This window comes from Salvelinus fontinalis, chromosome 8, assembly GCF_029448725.1.
Source record: "Salvelinus fontinalis isolate EN_2023a chromosome 8, ASM2944872v1, whole genome shotgun sequence".
Lineage (NCBI taxonomy): Eukaryota > Metazoa > Chordata > Actinopteri > Salmoniformes > Salmonidae > Salvelinus > Salvelinus fontinalis.
This window is the reverse complement of record NC_074672.1, coordinates 31,398,409-31,419,719: the sequence shown is the minus strand read 5'-3', so window position 1 is coordinate 31,419,719 and position 21,311 is coordinate 31,398,409. Positions and strand designations below refer to the sequence as shown.

General features: G+C 46.4%; 1 protein-coding gene across 2 annotated transcripts in view; it reads right to left on the bottom strand.

Annotated features, from left to right (window-relative positions):
* Nucleotides 1-729: 729 nt before the first annotated feature.
* The window catches only part of LOC129861102 (uncharacterized), a 98,417-nt gene continuing 77,835 nt past the window's right edge, over nucleotides 730-21,311 (bottom strand). For both annotated transcript variants that reach the window (XM_055932227.1, XM_055932226.1), the window contains one exon: nucleotides 730-5,905. In XM_055932227.1, the coding sequence (XP_055788202.1) occupies nucleotides 5,330-5,905 (576 nt within the window). In that variant the 3' untranslated portion in view covers nucleotides 730-5,329. The remainder of the gene's footprint in view (nucleotides 5,906-21,311) is intronic.

Here is a 21,311-nt window from a genome sequence, read left to right as displayed (position 1 = left end):
CACGTTTGGCCTCCCCTCATACATTTATGAGGTTCTACCTACTGGATGCCACTTCACTTTCCTTGGCACATACTGTTCTCAATGTCAGATCCTCTGAGGGAGGTTAATGTTGGGACTAACCTGGCTTCGGAGAGTGTGGTCATGTGTTTACAAGCATGACAGCTGTACTTTTAGATATAGTTGACGCAGCTTGTTTACCATTAGCTACTGTGTTCCTCTGTGTTTCTCAACGAGTTCAACGCACTTGAATGCATCAAACTGGTAATTACGATTTCACAAATGGTAAGTACCACCTTCCCACTTGGAAGGGCCGGCCCTAGACATAAGCAACATAAGCAGTCGCTTAAGGCCCCCGGCCGCTAGGGGGGCTCCAACCAAATTGTTATTATGTGTATGACCCATGGCAGAATTTTTTATTTAAGACTTCAATTTGTTCTCTCCGCCGTCAAGAGGGAGACCACTAAAACGTTTTACCTGTGAGATGGGAGACCCCCAAACGAAATATTGCTTAGGGTCCCCAAAAAGCTAGGGCCGGCCCTGCCACTTGGTTATGAAAGCAGCATTAGGCTAGGCCTACTGTTGTTTCAACAACATGCCTGACTCAGACCACGTTTAGCTGCAGACAGCGTTCCCTTTGTTGTAGACGACCAACCCAGCAAATGTCTTTTTCAGGTACAAAATAACAAACAGAAAACATCATTAAAGACAACATGGTCATGCACACACAGACACATTTTAAGGTGCTACTTTATTACAAAAGTAAAAACTTGAGACTTTTATATTTTATGAATGATTATAAAACATTTACAATCTTTTGCACATTTTCACATTATGTTCTATTATATTGTTTTCCACGTTAAAACCCTGTGTCATCTTAAAACCAAAATACAACATAGGCCACAGCGCTGCCACTCACAAGCCGTTGGCGTTCACAGGCCCATAAACCAATTATTGGAAAATATTAGAATTAATATAGGGGATAACACTTCTGCTCCACTACACGCGTCATCATCAATGTGCCATCAATGTGACGTTCTACCTGCTACACAGAAACCAACCAAAATCAACTATATTTCTCATTATTTCAATTCACAAGATAGATTGAAAGAGAGCGTCAGCCATTGAGAATTGAACATCAGCGATTCTTGAAAAGTAGACTAGCTCATCATTGCTCCAACGTAAAACCACAACATTTGTGATAACCATCAATATATCAACTAACATCAAGTCTTTCAGCATTCAACCAATAACAAATAGTTCTGTAGAACATCAAAACAACAATATTTCACATGATGCATGCCTCAAAATGTAGGCTATTTATGTGAGCGTGTCTTTGTCAGATATGTTTGTGCTAAACTGAGAGGCAAAATGAAATGAATTGATGCACAATACATTATTTGCCATAATATGCATTTTCAAAATATATTTTAAAGTACTGTTTAGCTTTCATTTGGTCCTGGTCCGTCCATGTCTTTGTCAATTTAGTCTGTGCTAAACGGGTTGAATGAAAAGTTTGTGAATTTCCTCAGGAGACTAGCAGTGGCAGTGCTGGATGACAAAATATATGTTCCCAAAGCTGCTTAAATCATCTCAGCTGTTAGTCATTGGTCATATCACACACACCAATAAAACTGCACTATTGATGTTGAAAGCATGCAGGGTCGGCATGACCCCCAGGCAGTCCCTCTTCCCCTCCACCCCCATATCGCTCCCTTGGTCCCTCAGAAGAAGCAACATCAAAGGCCCATCTCCACCAGCACAGAGAGGAGAGGGGAAAAGAGAGAGGAGATAAGAGCGGAAAAAGAGAGAAGAGAGGGAGGATAATACAGGGAGTAGAACCAGAGTATGCTTCCTCCCTCCTACTGGCAACCTCCTGACAGTTTCATAATTTGGAGCATGGAGAGAGGAAGGTGTGTGTGTGTCTGTCTCTCTCTCTCTCTCTCTCTCTCGCTCTCTCTCTCAGCCAGAGCTAATCCACAATTGGAATGTTTTTTTTCTTCTCCCATGACAAAACAGGAAAACAAAAAACAAACATTAGGAAGTAAATAAAGTACTACAGTATTTTCTTTTTTCATTTGGTCAAAAACATGCATTATGTTTCAAGCAGGAAAATTGCACCAATAGTATTAAACACAGTACACGTAGCGTCTCCATGGCAGTGGCATAAGCTATTTAAACACAATAGGTAAACATTTCTTTTTACATAAACTGCATTAAGAAAATACAGAATGCATTTCATAAGATGTATTTCATAGTAAACCTATACACACCTATACATCTTATAGAACTACATCTTCCACGCGCTCTCCTAACGTTAGATGGCCTAACACATACTGCTGTTATTCATCCCTCATATACCTCTCTGTCCCTGAGCACTTTGTGTCCCTCTTTACATTTTGACTTGAAAACACCCCTTTATTAAACCCTAATGTCACTGTTTTTCTTCTTAAGTTCATACATCACATTTCCCCCAAGAGCTACATGGGAAACAGCTTGTTTACAATAGAACACAACTTTCAGCACAGGCAAAAGACGCTCACTGGTCATTTTATGCCCAACACTATATTTTCTTTGGATTCCAACCCCTCAATGGCTGTTCCAACCGACAGACAGACTGCGGCCCAGAGTGCAGCAGTAGAGTCCTGGCATTGACTTCAGCCTGTGAAGCGAATCAGGAGCCTGCTACACAAACGGCCTTCACTGCAGTAACTCCATGAAACCGCCAATAGCCCTACAACTCTCCAAGACTCCATTACCTTGGCCATAAAATAAAATGTTAGCAATGCCCCAGAGGTCCTGGGCAGAGATTGTGAAATCGGTTGCCTTTCTCCTTCAGAGAAAGATCTCCCCAGCCCACGCCGTGTCCCTGACCCGTTGGCTTTGCCCTGTGTATCTCTGCCAAGATTGCGTGTGTGTTTTGCCATGCAAATAACATTATTTTAAGCTCCAGGAGTTTTGAAAACAAAGAACGTGAATAACAACTTACAATAAATTAAATCTGACTAAAGTATAGCCAAATCAGTACTCTTTATGACAGCTCACCCCAAAATTCTACTTATATGGTGCCAATCACCCCCATTCATTTGAGAATAAGACTACACCACAGAACGTGTGTTATTTGGATTCCACTCGACATTAGACCACTTTTGAGATGTGAAAAGGGAAGACTTAGGTGTGGGGTCAAACTGTCCCTATAAGTGTGTCAGTTGTTGCTCTGTGGTCAGTCACTGTGGTTAAAGCTCAGTGGTTCTGGATGGAATTAACAGTGTGAGGCAACCTGAGGCGGACCACTGCTTCGCTTGAACTGTGTCACCACTGACAACAAGAACAAGGCCATTTTACCCTGCCCTATCAACCGGCTGAGCTCAATACAACTCTACAAGATGAATATCAGAGTCAGAAAGTTGGTCAAGATCTCCCAGCATATAACTCTGATGCATGTACTTCAGATGTATAGTGAGTGATTGCTCTATGACTCCTTCATACAAAGACCCTTCCAGTTACAAGACATCTTCAGTGTGTGTATCTGTGGTTAGGGGCAACTTCTACCTTGAATACCAAGGAGTAAAGAGTGTACAGGAGAGTGTTGGTTTGGAGCCAAGATCACCTCCTCCAGGTCAGAGCATGTTAACGTACACGTACTGTATAGACCTAGGCTACATGTCAGATTTTTCGCTCAAAGTCAAACCATATCTGCCCTGCCCAGCAACAGAGAGAGGACCTGTTTGATATGTTTGCTTAAGGAGAGCTAACCACAGCCAATCTCCCAGACTCCCATCTGCTTCTATTACATAATTCCCAGCACAAGGTGTGTGTGTGTGTGTGTGTGTGTGTGTGTGTGTGTGTGTGTGTGTGTGTGTGTGTGTGTGTGTGTGTGTGTGTGTGTGTGTGTGTGTGTGTGTGTGTGTGTGTGTGTGTGTGTGTGTCTGTATGTGTTTGTGTTTAATCCTTCCATGAGTCTCTGAGGCGTGGATTTAAACTTGTTAAAATCAGTAATATATTCAAACCCTTTTTACCACCAGTGACATCATCAGTAATGTCATCAGGGGGTTGGAACTTAGAAGTGAAGCCATCCTGGAGTCTACACACTTCTACTCTCTGTCATCTTTGTGAGAATGTGTTTTCATACACAACAATGTTTGCGTACAGTGTGTGTGTGTGTGTGTATCTGTTATTGTGTGTTATGTTATTTTGGGGGATTGTGTGTCGCTCTGTACACAAGCCATGCTTTATTAACGGTACCATATTTATACAAAAATAAATCTATATGTAAAATGTCACACAAATGGTAAGGTAAGGTGAACAGTGACACTGTCATCCAGTTCATAACATGATGCTCAGTCTGGTCTGGTTGGGACCTGTTTGAGTCTGGCTGAGAGGGTGCAGTCCAGACTGGGTTAGCCAGACTGGCTCTGCGGTAAAGCTCAGAGATGCAGGGTAGATAGGGTTCTGTTGAGTCCAGGGGTGAAAATGAGGGGAAACCCCTCAGGTTCTTCTGTGTGGCTCAGTTGGAAGAGCATGGAGTTTGCAATGCCAGGGTTGTGGGTTCAATTCCCATGGGGGACCAGTAAGAAAATGTATGTACTCACTGCTGTAAGTTGCTCTACTGTGTACAAGAGTGTCTGATAAATGACCTGGGCTCCTATCCAATGTTCAACTGGCCTGGAACCCCTATATGGGCTTCCACAGTCTGACCCGTTCCCACCACTGGTTGGGTCTGGTGCCTGACCCTGGGTTGAGATACTGTTTGAATGCATAACACTTGCTGCTTGATTTCACTCGTTGGTAAAGAGCATGTTTCCCCAAAGTTGGTCCTGGGGCCCCCCTGGGTGCGTTTTTGCCTTAGCACTACACAGCTGATTCAAATAATCAAAGCTTGATGATGAGTTGGTTATTTGAATCAGCTGTGTAGTGAAACGGCAAAAACCAATACCCTTAACACCTAGAGGTCAAACAGGGGAATGGTTCCATGAGTTTTTAGAAACACTTCCAATAAGGGCTGTGGTTCGTGTGTTTCGTGTAGGCTTACCCTGGTGTAAATCTCTATAGACAAGGTGAATTCTAGCAATATATTTAACTTCTTATGGCTGCAGGGGCAGTATTGAGTAGCTTGGATGAAAGGTGCACAGAGGTGCCCATAGTAAACTGCCTGCTCCTCAGTCCCAGTTGCTAATATATGCATATTATTGGATAGAAAACACTCTGAAGTTTCTAAAACTTGTGTATGTGTGTGTGTGTGTGTGTGTGTGTGTGTGTGTGTGTGTGTGTGTGTGTGTGTGTGTGTGTGTGTGTGTGTGTGTGTGTGTGTGTGTGAGCCAGTGTCTCTCAGCTACAGGCCAGTGACGTACATCTCCATCCCGTCGTTGAAGGTGAAGATGGTGGTGGTGCTGGCACTGTTGGCCCCCTGTTTCACATCGCTGATGGTCTCATAGAAGTTCTCCTCCCCAGGCAAGGCCCTAGATGGAGGGGCCGGGGGGCATGCTGGAGGTTCCTGGGGGCATGGGGCCTCTGGAGACGATGCTCCCTGCTGAGGAGGCTTCTTCCTGGGCTTTAGTGTAGCGTTCGCCCCCAGCGCACCGTTATTGGTTCCTGCCCACTCACGTTTCCGGTGGGAGTCGATAGTGGTGTACGCCGGGTCCGGCTCGGCCACCACACAGGTGGGCCAGGACTTGTCGCCGACGGGCTCGTAGCAGGGCTCCTCATGGGATCGGGCCTGGCCACCCTGGATCTCCCGACCGCCACCCCACGTCCCGTTCCCTCCCTCATTCCCTCCTGCTCCTCCTCCCCTACCTCCTCCATTCTTCCCCCCAGGGCAGTGGTTGCGGGGGAGGGTCTTGGCTGCACTGTGGTCTGGGGAAGGTTTCTTCTTCTGTGGTTTACACACGGTGGAGTAGGTGTCTGTGATCTGAAGATGAGAGAGGGAGAGACACTAAGCTATCACATATAGTACAACTGTTGAAGTTGTGGCTACACACATCTTACACATGCAGACTTGTTCAACAGGGAGAAGGCTATAACACAGCTTATACAGTCTCACTTACAGTACATGGAAATAAAGGACAATATGACCGACCACAATGATTTACTTAAGAAGTTTTGTAATTTAATGTCCTAAATTGTCTTTTTTTATTATACATGCAGTGTATTCGGAAAGTATTCAGACCCCTTGAATTTTTCCACATTTTGGTACGTTACAGCCTTATTCTAAAATGGACTAAATTGTTGTGTTCCTAATCAATCTACACACAATCTACACACAATACCCCCATAATGACAAAGCAAATGTATATATAAAAAAACTGAACTATCACATTTACATAAGTATTCAGACCCTTTACTCAGTGCGTTGTTGAAGCACCTTTGGCAGCGATTACAGCCTCGAGTCTTATTGGGTATGATGCTACAAGCTTGGCACACTTATACTTGGGGAGTTTTCCCCATTCTTCTCTGCAGATCCTCTCAAGCTCTTTCAGGTTGGATGGGGAGCATCGCTGCACAGCTATTTTCAGGTCTATCCAGAGATGTTCGATTGGGTTCAAGTCCGGGCTCTGGCTGGGCCACTCAAGAGATTAGTCCCGAAGCCCCTCTTGTGTTGTCTTGGCTGTGTGCTTAGGGTCATTGTCCTGTTGGAAGGTGAACCTTTGCTCCAGTCTGAGGTCCTGAGCTCTCTATAGAAGGTTTTCATCAAGGATCTCTCTGTACTTTGCTCCGTTCATCTTTCCCTCGATCCTGACTATTCTCACAGACGCTGCCGCTGAAAAACATCCCCACAGCATGATGCTGCCACCACCATGCTTCCCTGTAGGGATGGTGCCAGGTTTGATCAATTGAAACAGGATTCACCTGATGTAAATTTCGAGTCTCATAGCAAAGGGTCTGAATACTTAAGTAAATAAAGTATTTCTGGTTCTTATTTGTAATAAATTTGCACACATGTTATTATGGGGTATTGTGTGTAGATAGATGAGCTAAAAAAGTATGGAATCCATTTTAGAATAAGGCTGTAACGTAACACAATGTGGAAAAAGTGAGGGGTCTGAATACTTTCCAAATGCACTGTACTCTGTAGACAGGCCCATGCCAAAAGTTTAACACTGTATGAAAATCCCTTGGGGTCTGAGAGAGCTAGAGAATGAGAGAGATATGGAGAACGATAGGTAAAGAGAGAGAGAGCTGATTGCTCAGCATTTCTCAGCTTTTCTCATGAGCAGTAGAGCAGAGGTGCCAGTCCGGGTGTGAACATGGAAGACACCCATGACCGTATCACAAACTCCTTTGGGACACCTCTCTCCTAATAAAACGATGACACAGGAGATCACAAGGTCAGTGAAATTAAATGCCTCTGCAAGGTTCTACACATGCCGTTTGGTTGTGAAAATGTTAAAGACTTAAGAGCTCCAGTAGTTACACTCCCTCACTCACTCACTCACTCACAATCAAACTCACACTCACTCACTCACTCACTCACTCACTCACTCACTCACTCACTCACTCACTCATTGAGAAGCATGTTTTAGAGTTTTGGCTGGCATCCAGATCCCTGACACACACCATTCTATTTTCTCCACTACTTGTCCGGGCTGACTGTGGTGAAATGTAACTGGTTTATCCTGTGGTTAGGTAACTCTGCCACTCAACCCAGCCACAGCACACAGCAGGCTGATAACACAGTTTACTCTAGCTTATCCTGCCTGGGAAAAATGGGTCAGGTTACTGCACTGTGCAAGTAGTGTCAACACACACACACAGGCCTTGCATACTTTAGGTGCAGGCTGACACACAGACAGACAGTCACGAGGGCAATAAATCCTCACCATATCATTAAAGGCATCAGGCCTGCTGTACGTTTCACATGTAGAATACAAGTATTGAATTGAGCATACAGTGCATTCGGAAAGTATTCAGACCTCTTGACCTTTTCCACATTTTGTTACGTTGCATCCTTATTCATTTATTTTATTTTATTGTTTAATTCACCTTTACTTAACCAGGTAGGCTAGTTGAGAACAAGTTTTCATTTACAACTGCAACCTGGCCAAGATAAAGCAAAGCAGTGCGACACAAACAACAACATAGAATTGCACATGGAATAAACAAACATACAGTCAATAATACAATAGAAAAAGTCTATATACAGTGTGTGCAAATGAGGTAGGATAAGGGAAGTAAAGCAATAAATAGGCCATAGTGGCAAAATAAATACAATATAGCAATTAAACACTGGAGTGATAGAGGTGCAGAAGATGAGTGTGCAAGTAGAGATACTGAGGTGCAAAGGTGCAAAATAAAATAAATTATTAACAGTATGGGGATGAGGTACTTGGATGGGCTAATTACAGATGGGCTATGTACAGGTGCAGTGATCTGTGAGCTGCTCTGACAGCTGGTGCTTAAAGCTAGTGAGGGAGATATGAGTCTCCAGCTTCAGTGATTTTTGCAGTTCGTTCCAGTCATTGGCAACAGAGAACTGGAAGGAAAATCGGCCGAACGAGGAATTGGCTTGGGGGTGACTAGTGAAATATACCTGCTGGAGCGCATGCCAAGTGTGGGTGCTGCTCTGGTGAAGAGTGAGCTGAGATAAGGCGGGGCTTTACCTAGCAAAGACTTATAGATGATCTGGAGCCAGTGGGTTTGGCGATGAATATGAGGCGAGGGCCAGCCAACGAGAGCGTATAGGTCTCAGTGGTGGGTAGTATATGGGGCTTTGGTGACAAAACGGATGGCACTGTGATAGACTGCATCCAATTCGCTGAGTAGAGTGTTGGAGGCTATTTTGTAAATGACAGGGCCGAAGTCAACGATCGGTAGGATAGTCAGTTTACGAGGGTATGTTTGGCAGCATGAGTGAAAGAGGCTTTGTTGCGAAATAGGAAGCCGATTCTAGATTTAATTTTGGATTGGAGATGCTTAATGTTAGTCTGGAAGGAGAGTTTACAGTCTAACCAGACACATAGGTATTTGTAGTTGTCCACATATTCTAAGTCAGAACCGTCCAGACTAGTGATGCTGGACAGGCGGGCAGGGGTGGGCAGCGATCGGTTGAAGAGCATGCATTTAGTTTTACTTGCTTTTAAGAGCAGTTGGAGGCCACGGAAGGAGAGTTGTATAGCATTGAAGCTCGTCTGGAGGTTGGTTAACACAGTGTCCAAAGAATGGCCAGAAGTATACAGAATGGTGTCGCCTGCGTAAAGGTGGATCAGAGAATCACCAGCAGCAAGAGCGAAATCATTGATGTATACAGAGAAAAGAGTTGGCCCGAGGATTGAACCCTGTGGCACCCCCATAGAGGCTGCCAGAGGTCCAGACAACAGGCCCTCCGATTTGACACACTGAACTCTGTCTGAGAAGTAGTTGGTGAACCAGGTTGGGCAGTCATTTGAGAAACCAAGGCTGTTGAGTCTGCCGATAAGAATGTGGTGATTGACAGAGTCGAAAGCCTTGGTCAAGTCGATGAATACAGCTGCACAGTATTGTCTCTTATCGATGGCGGTTATGATATCGTTTAGGACCTTGAGCGTGGCTGACGTGCACCCATGGCCAGCTCTGAAACCAGATTGCATAGCGGAGAAGATACGGTGGGATTCGAAATCGTCGGTGATCTGTTTGTTAACTTGGCTTTCGAAGATTTTAGAAAGGCAGGGAAGGATGGGTATAGGTCTATAACAGTTTGGGTCTAGAGTGTCTCCCCCTTTGAAGAGGTGGATGACCGCGGTAGCTTTCCAATCTTTGGGGATCTCAGACGAACCGAAAGAGAGGTTGAACAGGCTAGTAATAGGGGTTGCAACAATTTCGGCAGATCATTTTAGAAAGAGAGGGTCATTTTGCAGCTCTTTCAGAACATCAGCTGTCTGGATTTGGGTGAAGGAGAAATGGGGAGGCTTGGGCGAGTTGCTGTGGGGGGTGCAGGGCTGTTTACCGGGGTAGGGGTAGACAGGTGGAAAGCATGGCCAGCCGTAGAAAAATGCTTATTGAAATTCTCAATTATCGTGGATTTTTCGGTGGTGACAGTGTTTCCTAGTCTCAGTGCAGTGGGCAGCTGGGGAGGAGGTGCTCTTATTCTCCATGGACTTCACAGTGTCCCAGAACTTTTGGGAGTTTCTGCTACAGGATGCAAATTTCTGTTTGAAAAAGCTAGCCTAAGCTTTCCTAACTGCCTGTGTACATTGGTTCCTAACTTCCCTGAAAAGTTGCATATCGCGGGGGGCTATTCGATGCTAATGCAGTACGCCACAGGATGTTTTTGTGCTGATCGAGGGCAGTCAGGTCTGGAGTGAACCAAGGGCTATATCTGTTCCTGGTTCAACATTTTTGGAATGGGGCATGCTTATTTAAGATGGTGAGGAAAGCACTTTTAAAGAATAACCAGGCATCCTCTACTGACGGAATGAGGACAATATCCTTCCAGGATACCCGGGCCAGGTCGATTAGAAAGGCCTGCTTGCTGAAGTGCTTTAGGGAGCGTTTGACAGAGATGAGGGGTGGTCTGTACTTAAAATGGATTAAGTAATTCTTTTCCCTCATCAATCTACACACAATACCCCATAATTACAAAACAAAAACAGGTTTTTAGAAATGTTTGCAAATGTATAAAAACACAAAAATCAGAAATACATGATTTACATAAATATTCAAACCCTTTGCTATGAGACTCGAAACTGAGCTCAGGTGCATCCTGTTTCCATTGATCATCCTTGAGATGTTTCTACAACTTGATTGGAGTCCATCTGTTGTAAATTCAATTGATTGTACATGATTTGGAAAGACACACACCTTTCTATATAAGGTCTCACAGATGACAGTGGATGTCAGAGCAAAAACCAAGCCATGAGGTTGAAGGAATTGTCTATAGAGCTCCGAGACAGGATTGTGTCGAGGCACAGATCTGGGGAAGGGTACCAAAACATTTCTGCAGCACTGAAGGTCCCCAAGAACACAGTGGCCTCCAACATTCTTAAAAGGAAGAAGTTTGGAACCACCAAGACTCTTCCTAGAGCTGGCCGCCCGGCCAAACTGAGCAATCAGGGGAGAAGAGCCTTTGTCAGGGAGGTGACCAAGGACCCGATGGTCACTCTGACAGAGCAGATGTGTTGTTACCTACCCTTGCCACCTGGGGGGCGGCCCGTCAGGAAGTCCAGGATCCAGTTGCAGAGGGAGGTGTTGAGTCCCAGGGTCCTTAGCTTAGTGATGAGCTTTGAGGGCACTATTGTGTTGAACGCTGAGCTGTAGTCAATGAACAGCATTCTCACGTAGGTGTTTCTTTTGTCCAGGTGTGAAAGGACAGTGTGGAGATACAATAGAGATTGCATCATCTGTGTATCTGTTGGGGCGGTATGCAAATTGGAGTGGGTCTAGGGTTTCTGGGATAATGGTGTTGATATGAGCCATGACCAGCCTTTCAAAGCACTTCATGGTTACAGACGTGAGTGCTATGGGTCGGTAGTCATTTAGGCAGGTTACCTTGGTGTACTTGGGCACAGGTACTATGCTGGTCTGCTTGAAACATGTTGGTATTACAGACTCGGTCAGGGACAGGTTGAAAATGTCAGTGGAGACACTTGCCAGTTGGTCAGCGCATGCTCGGAGTACACGTCCTGGTAATCCGGTGAAGCATGGTGGTGGCATCATCATGCTGTGGGAATGTTTTTCAGCGGCAGCGTCTGGGAGACTAGTCAGGATCAAGGAGTATAAAGAGCAAAGTATAAAGAGATCTTTGATATAAACCTGCTCCAGTGCGCTCAGGACTTCAGACTGGGGCGAAGGTTCACCTTCCAACAGGACAACGAACCTAAGCACACAGCCAAGACAACACAAGAGTGGCTTCGGGACAAGTCTCTGAATGTCCTTGAGTGGCCCAGCTAGAGCCCGGACTTGAACCTGATCGAACATCTCTGGAGAGACCTGAAAATAGCTGTGCAGCAATGCTCCCCATCCAACCTGACAGAGCTTGAGAGGATCTGCAGAGAAGAATGGGAGAAACTTCCCCTAATACAGGTGTGCCAAGCTTGTAACGTCATACCCAATAAGACTTGAGGCTGTAATCGCTGCCAATGGTGCTTCAATAAAGTACTCTGTAAAGGGTCTGAATACTTATGTAAATGTGATATTTAATTTAATTTTAAATACATTTGCAAACATTTATAAAAACCTGTTTTCCCCTTGTCATTACAGGGTATTGTGTGTAGATTGATGAGGGGTAAAACACTATTTAATACATTTTAGAATAAGGCTGTAACGTAACAAAATGCACCAATGCACTGTATATATTTTATACTCTGAAAAACCTCATACAAGAGAAGATTAACAAAAAGAGTTCCTCTTTTCAAAAGATTCAACATGAAATCTCTCTCTCGTCTCTCTCTCGCTGTCTTTCTCTATCTCTCTCTCTTCCTGACAGACTTCGAGCCACACGTATATACCCTGCCCCCACAAATCTGTGGTGATCTTTTTTGATAAACAAAGACCCTACCATGCGCTGTGTGTGGGCTCTGTGCAGTCATTCTGTGTGTGTATGTTTGTGTGTGTGAATGTGTGCATGCTCGTGCGCTCTGCAGCGTTTTCAGCAGAGGAAGGAAGTCACAAGATGATGGGGGTTTCAGAACTTCAGTTGTTGAGGAAGCTTGTACGGTATTTTTAAATATATTTTGAATTCTCCTCCTACTCTTCTCCTTGTCTTTAAGATACTGTGCATATGTCTGCTCTCTGTGTGTGACAGAACTATTAACTTGGCACCAAAACGAATTTTGAGATATCTTAAATATCGTATTTCTGTTATTTTGTGGATATCAGAAAATACGTAGTGAGTTTCAGAATGTTTTGTCTGCATTATGTATGTTAGGGGGTAAGACCCAGTTTGGGAGATCTGATTGGTTGAGAGCAGGCCAGCGCCTACCAAAGGCAAGTAGAGGAGTGGAGGAGCGAGAGGAGAAGGAGGAGTGGAGGGTAGTGGTGGAAATTCAACTGACACACTCCAGAGTATACTAGGGTGTGTCTGAACAACAGAGAGAACTCAGAGTGAACAAGAACATTATTAAAGAGAAAGAGGGATTAATAACTGTTCATTTTGTTTCATAGATGATTTTATAGCTAACATATTCAAACTACACAAGAAAACAATACATGAAAGAGGAATTAAGGGGGAAGACGAGAGAAAGGGAAAGACAGAGACAAACAGTAAGAGACAAAGACAGTGAAAGATTTAGTGATTGAGGGAGAAAGAGGGAGAGAAACCCTTTAAACTCTGCTCACAGCCACACAGCAACAGGAGGCAGTGGCTCAACCCTGTCTTATACCCAGAGACAAGGAGTTAACCAGCTCAGCAGCTGCTTCTTCCTGACTCGGGAGCTAAACTACAGCTTGGTCACAAGTAGCTTGCTCCTGCTGCACTTTCCTCATAACATCCTGTACACTATGTATGGACAGAGGATGACTCAGTGTTTTCCTGTTACATTCAGTTTAACAGAGGCAAGGGGATGTTAAATGTCAATAATGTCTATATACTGTATGTGGAAACCTAAAAGAAGGAAATGAAAACGATCTGGAGATAAATGGAAAAACGTGCAATACGGATTCCCCTGGGGGACATTTGCAGATGACCTATGTTACCCATTCAGAAAAAGAGTTTAAGTCAAGTTAGAACCTGTCTATTTAGGTGAACTTGGAAGAACGGGGCCCTCCCGAGTTTAATCCTGAACCCCACCCTGAAGCTAAAACAGGCAACACAAACTAACAATCCCCAGACCACTGGTCACTCCCTTAAGACACGGACACATACTAACAATCCCCAGACCACTAGTCACTCCCTTAAGACACGGACACAAACTAACAATCCCCAGACCACTAGTCACTCCCTTAAGACACGGACACAAACTAACAATCCCCAGACCACTAGTCACTCCCTTAAGACACGGACACAAACTAACAATCCCCAGACCACTAGTCACTCCCTTAAGACACGGACACAAACTAACAATCCCCAGACCACTAGTCACTCCCTTAAGACACGGACACAAACTAACAATCCCCAGACCACTAGTCACTCCCTTAAGACACGGACACAAACTAACAATCCCCAGACCACTAGTCACTCCCTTAAGACACCGACACAACGGCAGCGTTTGCTGGCCGAGAGTACATAGGACCTCTGAACACAGTGCCAGCCATAGTTTTCAAACTGATTCTATATATAGCGGGTGGTCCCTAAAACACACCGTGCTGAACGAACGGCAGACAAACAGCAAATCAACATTCGGTCAGTGTGGGTGGAGAGAGAGACACATTCACAGCCCAGTAAGCTGTGTAACTGTCACACCCTGATCTGTTTCACCTGTCTTTGTGTTTGTCTCCACCCCCCTCCAGGTGTCACCCATCTTCCCCATTATCCCCTGTGTACTTATACCTGTGTTCTCTGTTTGTCTGTTGCCAGTTGGTTTTGTTTTGTCAAGCCTACCAGTGTTTTTCCCGTGCTCCTGTCTGTCTCTAGTTCCTGTTTTCTAGCTTTCCTGGTTTTTGACCATTCTGCCTGCCCTGACCCTGAGCCTGCCTGCCGTTCCTTACCTACAGACTCTGCTCTGGACTACTGACCTCTGTCTGCCCTTGACCTGTTGTTTGCCTGCCCCACTGTTTATGAAATAAACTTTTGTTACTTCGAAACTGTCTGCATCTGGGTCTTCTCCTGAGCCTTGACAACAACATCAGAAATTCATACAGATGGGCCCAAAACAGGACAGATGAATACCAGAAAGCAACCAATAACCATAAACTTTCTGGATACCACATCCACTTACAGTAAAGAAGGCATCAATCTAGCCTTAAAAACCATCAACTATATATTCAGGCAAACAGCAAAAGAAGTACAACTGAAATGGACAAAAAAACTGTTAAAAAAAACTACAGATGACAACAGAAGAACAGTATTAAATCAAAAGCACAAAGACCCAAATAATGGTGAATTACTCCTTCATTAAAGCTATATAAACGTACACTTAGAACCAAAAGAGCCCAGTACAACAGCAAGCAACTGACACTAATTGAGGAGTCCATAAACACAAACAACTTCTGGCAAAAGTTGAAAAACACCCCAAGAAATCTAAACAAGAGGAATTAGCGATACAAAATGGTGACATATGGACAACCCATTTTAAAACTAAATGTATGCAAATGCAGAACAATGCCACATTCATGAGAAGTTGAATGGATTGACAAAAGCTATGAAGGAAAATCTAATTCCATAGACTTCCCAATTATTATAACAAACTTCATGCCCTCAAATTTGAAAAAGCATGTGGATCAGATGGTATCCTAAATGAGATGCTCATATTCACTGGTGCAAAATGTAAATGGGCTACATTAAAACGGTTTAATTTGAGCCTGAGTGTAGGTTATTTCCCTGACATCTGGAACCGAGGACTCATAACCCCAATCTTTAAGGAAGGAGACAAATTTGATCCAAACAATTACAGAGGCATTTGTGTGAATGGTAACCTGGGGAAGGTTTTCTGTGTATAAATGTAAGAGTTCTAAACTTCCTTAATAAGCACAATGTCTTGGGTAAAAGCCTGTCACGAAGAGGAGGAGGACAACCGTTACAAAGCCAAAGTGGATTTATACCAAAACATAGCACAACCGATCGTATTTACACCCTAAACACCCTGATAGATAAACATGTCAACCAAAATAATACCAACATTTGTGCTATCTTTATTGTCTTCCAAAAATAATTTGATACTATTTGGCATACAGGATTGTTCACAAAGTTATTGAAAGTGGTGTTAGGGGTAAAACATATGACATAATTAAATAAATACGTGTAGCATCAAAATTGGCAAGAAAACAACAGAATTCTTTAACCAGGAGTGGGGCCTTTGCCAGGGTTGCAATCTATGCCCTGCGTGCTTCAATATTTACATCAACGAATTGGCCATTTTAGAAAAATCCTCAACCCCTGGTGTTAGTCTCCACAATTCATAGGTTAAATGCATGCGCATCTTCACAGATGACCTGTGCCTGCTTTCACCCTCAGCACATGGCCTACAATAGAGCCTGGACCTGCTAGAACAGTACTGCCAGACCCGGGCCCTGGCAGTAAACACCAAAAATACTAAAATAATGATGTTGCAGAAAATATCCAGATCTAAGGGAATTAGACCAAAGTTCTCAATTGGTACAACATATAAAGAGTACTGCACACACTACAATTACTTAAAAATAACCTCAACTGGACAGCTAAATGAGGCAGTACAGACTCAGTGAGCATAGCCTTGCTATTGAGAAAGGCCGCCATAGGCAGACCTGTCTCTCAAGAGAAGACAGGCTATGTGCACAATGCCCACAAACTGAGGTGGAAACTGAGATGCACTTCCTAAGCTCCTGCCAAATGTATGACAATTTAGAGACACATATTTCCCTCAGATTACACAGACCCACACAGAATTTGAAAAAAAACAAACAATTTTGATAAACTCTCATATCTATTGGGTGAAATACCACCGTGTCCATCACAGCAGCAAGATTTGTGATCTGTTGCCACAAGAAAATGGCAACAAGGAAGAACAAACACCATTGTAAATAAACCCATATTTATGCTTAATTTTTTTCTATTTTGTACTTTAACTATTTGCACATCATTACAACACTGTATATAGACATAATATGACAATTTAAATGTCTTTATTATTTTGTAACTTTTAATGTTTACTGTTAATTTTTATTGTTTATTTCACTTTTGTTTATTATCTATTTCACTTGCTTTGGCAATGTAAACATATGTTTCCCGTGCCAATTGTCACGTTCCTGACCTATTTTTATGTTATTTTGATTGTTTAGTTGGTCAGGGCGTGAGTTGGGGTGGGCATTGTATGTTGTGTGTGTTTGGTTAGTCCATGGGTGTTGTATGTGTATGGGATAGTGTTTGTTAGGTTGTCTAGTTATGTCTATGGCTGCCTAGATTGGGTCTCAATCAGAGACAGCTGTCATTCATTTGTGTCTGATTGGGAGCCAGATTTAAGGTAGCCATAGGCAGTAGGCTTTTGTGGGTGTTTGTTCCTGTGTCCTCACAGGACAGTTGAAGGTTAGTCTCATTTGTTGTTTTGTAGTTTTGTAGTGTATTGTTTTGCTGTTTTCATTAAAAGATGGCTTATTTCCCTCAATCCGCATCTTGGTCCTATCCATGCTCCTCCTCGTTTGAGGAGGAGAACAACATTGACTGCCTTTACAGAAACACCCACCACAACAGGACCAAGCGGATTGAGGAGAGAGAAAAAGAACTAAGGCACTGGACACAGGAGGAATGGTCTTGGGAGATCATGGACGGAAAAGGACCCTGGGGAAGGGTTGGAGAGAATCGCCGCTCTCGGGAGGTGAAGAAGGCAGCCACAGCCCAGGAGCGGTGGATTGAGGAGGCAGCACGTATGAGAGGCTGGAAGCCCGAGAGGCTCACCCAAGAATTTCTTGGGGGGGGGCTAAAGGGGAGTGTGGCGTAGCCGGGTTGGATACCTGAGCCAACTCCCCGGGCTTGCCGTGGAGTAAGAGGGCGTCGTACTGGTCAGACACCGTGTTATGCGGTAAAGCGCACGGTGTCCCCAGTACGCGTGCTTAGCCCAGTGCGGGCTATTCCACCTTGCCGCACTGGGAGGGCTAGGTTGGGCATCGAGCCGAGTGCCATGAAGCCGGCCCAACGTATCTGGTCTCCAGTACGTCTCCTCGGGCCGGCGTACATGGCACCAGCCTTACAGGTGGTGTCCCCGGTTCGCCTGCATAGGCCAGTGCGGGCTATTCCACCTCGCCGCACTGGCAGGGCTACGGGGACCATTCAACCTGGTAGGGTTGGGGAGGCTCGGTGCTCAAGAGCACGTGTCCTCCTTCACGGTCCGGTATATCCGGCGCCACCTTCCCACCCCAGCTCAGTACCACCAGTGCCTACACCACGCACCAGGCTTCCAGTGCATCTCCAGAGCCCTGTTTCTCTTCCACGCACTCTCCCTATGGTGCGGGTCTCCAGCCCGGTGCCTCCAGTTCCGGTACCACGCACCAGGCCTGGAGTGCGCCACGAGAGTCCAGTGTGCCCAGTTCCTGTTCCCCGCACTCGCCCTGAGGTGCGTGCCCACGGCCCGGTGCCTCCAGTTCCGGTACCACGCACCAGGCCTATAGTGCGTCTCAGCCGGCCAGAGTCTGCCGTCTGCCTAGCGCCAGAGCCGTCCTGCCATGACCAGCCAGAGCCGTCCTGCCATGACCAGCCAGAGCCGTCCTGCCATGACCAGCCAGAGCCGTCCTGCCATGACCAGCCGGAGCCGTCCTGCCATGACCAGCCGGAGCCGTCCTGCCATGACCAGCCGGAGCCGTCCTGCCATGACCAGCCGGAGCCGTCCTGCCATGACCAGCCGGAGCCGTCCTGCCATGACCAGCCGGAGCCGTCCTGCCATGACCAGCCGGAGCCGTCCTGCCATGACCAGCCGGAGCCGTCCTGCCATGACCTGCCGGAGCCGTCCTGCCAGGACCTGCCGGAGCCGTCCAGCCAGGACCTGCCGGAGCCGTCCAGCCAGGACCTGCCGGAGCCGTCCAGCCAGGACCTGCCGGAGCCGTCCAGCCAGGACCTGCCGGAGTCCCTCAGCCAGGACCTGCCGGAGTCCCTCAGCCAGGACCTGCCGGAGTCCCTACGCCAGGACCTGCCGGAGTCCCTACGCCCGGACCGGTCGGAGTCCCTCAGCCCGGACCTGCCGGAGTCCCTCAGCCCGGACCTGCCGGAGTCCCTCAGCCCGGACCTGCCGGAGTCCCTCAGCCCGGACCTGCCGGAGTCCCTCAGCCCGGACCTGCCGGAGTCCCTCAGCCCGGACCTGCCGGAGTCCCTCAGCCCGGACCTGCCGGAGTCCCTCAGCCAGGACCTGCCGGAGTCCCTCAGCCAGGACCTGCCGGAGTCCCTCAGCCAGGACCTGCCGGAGTCCCTCAGCCAGGACCTGCCGGAGTCCCTCAGCCAGGACCTGCCGGAGTCCCTCAGCCAGGACCTGCCGGAGTCCCTCAGCCAGGACCTGCCGGAGTCCCTCAGCCAGGACCTGCCGGAGTCCCTCAGCCAGGACCTGCCGGAGTCCCTCAGCCAGGACCTGCCGGAGTCCCTCAGCCAGGACCTGCCGGAGTCCCTCAGCCAGGACCTGCCGGAGTCCCTCAGCCAGGACCTGCCGGAGTCCCTCAGCCAGGACCTGCCGGAGTCCCTCAGCCAGGACCTGCCGGAGTCCCTCAGCCAGGACCTGCCGGAGTCCCTCAGCCAGGACCTGCCGGAGTCCCTCAGCCAGGACCTGCCGGAGTCCCTCAGCCAGGACCTGCCGGAGTCCCTCAGCCAGGACCTGCCGGAGTCCCTCAGCCAGGACCTGCCGGAGTCCCTCAGCCAGGACCTGCCGCCCCTTGTCCCGGTGCTGCCCCTTGTCCCGGTGCTGCCCCTTGTCCCGGTGCTGCCCCTTGTCCCGGTGCTGCCCCTTGTCCCGGTGCTGCCCCTTGTCCCGGTGCTGCCCCTTGTCCCGGTGCTGCCCCTTGTCCCGGTGCTGCCCCTTGTCCCGGTGCTGCCCCTTATCCCGGTGCTGCCCCTTCAGTTAGGTGGGTTTAGTTGGAGGGTGGTCATTGGGTGGGGGATACGGAAGCGGGGAGTGACTATGGTGGTGTGGGGACAGCGTCCAGAGCCGGAGCCACCACCGTGGACAGATGCCCACCCAGACCCTCCCCTAGACTTTTGGTGGTGCGTTCGGAGTACGCACCTTGAGGGGGGGGTTATGTAACGTTCCTGACCTATTTTTATGTTATTTTGATTGTTTAGTTGGTCAGGGCGTGAGTTGGGGTGGGCATTGTATGTTGTGTGTGTTTGGTTAGTCCATGGGTGTTGTATGTGTATGGGATAGTGTTTGTTAGGTTGTCTAGTTATGTCTATGGCTGCCTAGATTGGGTCTCAATCAGAGACAGCTGTCATTCATTTGTCTCTGATTGGGAGCCAGATTTAGGGTAGCCATAGGCAGTAGGCTTTTGTGGGTGTTTGTTCCTGTGTCCTCACAGGACAGTTGAAGGTTAGTCTCATTTGTTGTTTTGTAGTGTATTGTTTTGCTGTTTTCATTAAAAGATGGCTTATTTCCCTCAATCCGCATCTTGGTCCTATCCATGCTCCTCCTCGTTTGAGGAGGAGAACAACATTGACTGCCTTTACACCAATAAAGCCTTTAAATTGAATTGAGAGAGATAGGGAGGAAGGGGTTGCTTTACCCTCCTGACTCCAGACTGTCTCATTTCAAGAGACCCTCCCAAGTATCCCATAACTCCTCATGTCAATCATTCCAATTGCTTCTGGTCTGGAACCGAGCGAAAAGTGGAACTGGCCAGAAGTAGTGCACTACATGAGTAATGGGGTGTCACTTGGTCCTATAGTTTGACTGATATGTTAGAGCTAAGGGTCAGGTTGTAGAGGTTATGGGTTATGGGTCGACCACCATATTGGGGTTCCACATGGCTGTAACCCGACCCTGCAGTTTAACCACAGACCAGGCCCCTGACCCAGTTTGACTCAGGAAGATATGGACGTCAAAGGTTGTCTGTGTTATGACGGCACGGCCAATCAAAGAGGAGCTCTCTTAGTAAACATGACCCCCTCTGTCACAATTCACACATAAAGCTAACCAGACCTGGGTTCGAATACATGTGTATTTGAGTATTTGTTATTTAAATCCATGTTTTCTGTGTATTTGAGTATATTTGCCCGGTCGGTCTCTCAGACCTTGTATGTGTATGTCCCTCTGGTCTTTTAGTGGTTCTAAAGGTCAAAACCAAAACATTTGCTCAGTCACTATCGTCTTGGCTTTTGGAATAGCCTGCCAGAGAATCTGAGGGCCTCAGAAACTGTAGAAACCATTTTTAAAGACCTTAAGATAGATATTTTTAGCCATGCTTTTACACTGAACGAAAATATAAACGCAACATGTAAAGTGTTGGTCCAATGTTTCATGAGCTGAAATAAAAGATCCCAGAAATGTTCTATATGCACAACAAGCTAATTTCTCTCAATTGTTTTGCACAAATTTGTTTACATCCCTGTTAGTGCACATTTCTACTTTGCCAAGACAATCTACCTGACAGGTGTGGCATATCAAGAAGCTGATTAAACAGCATGATCATTACACATGTGCACCTTGTACTGGGGACAATAAAAGGCCACTTTAAAATGTGCAGTTTTGTCACACAACACAATGCCACAGATGTCTCAAGTTTTGAGGGAGCGTGCAATCGGCATGCTGACTGCAGGAACGTCCACCAGAGCTATTGCCAAATAATTTAATGTTAATCTCTCC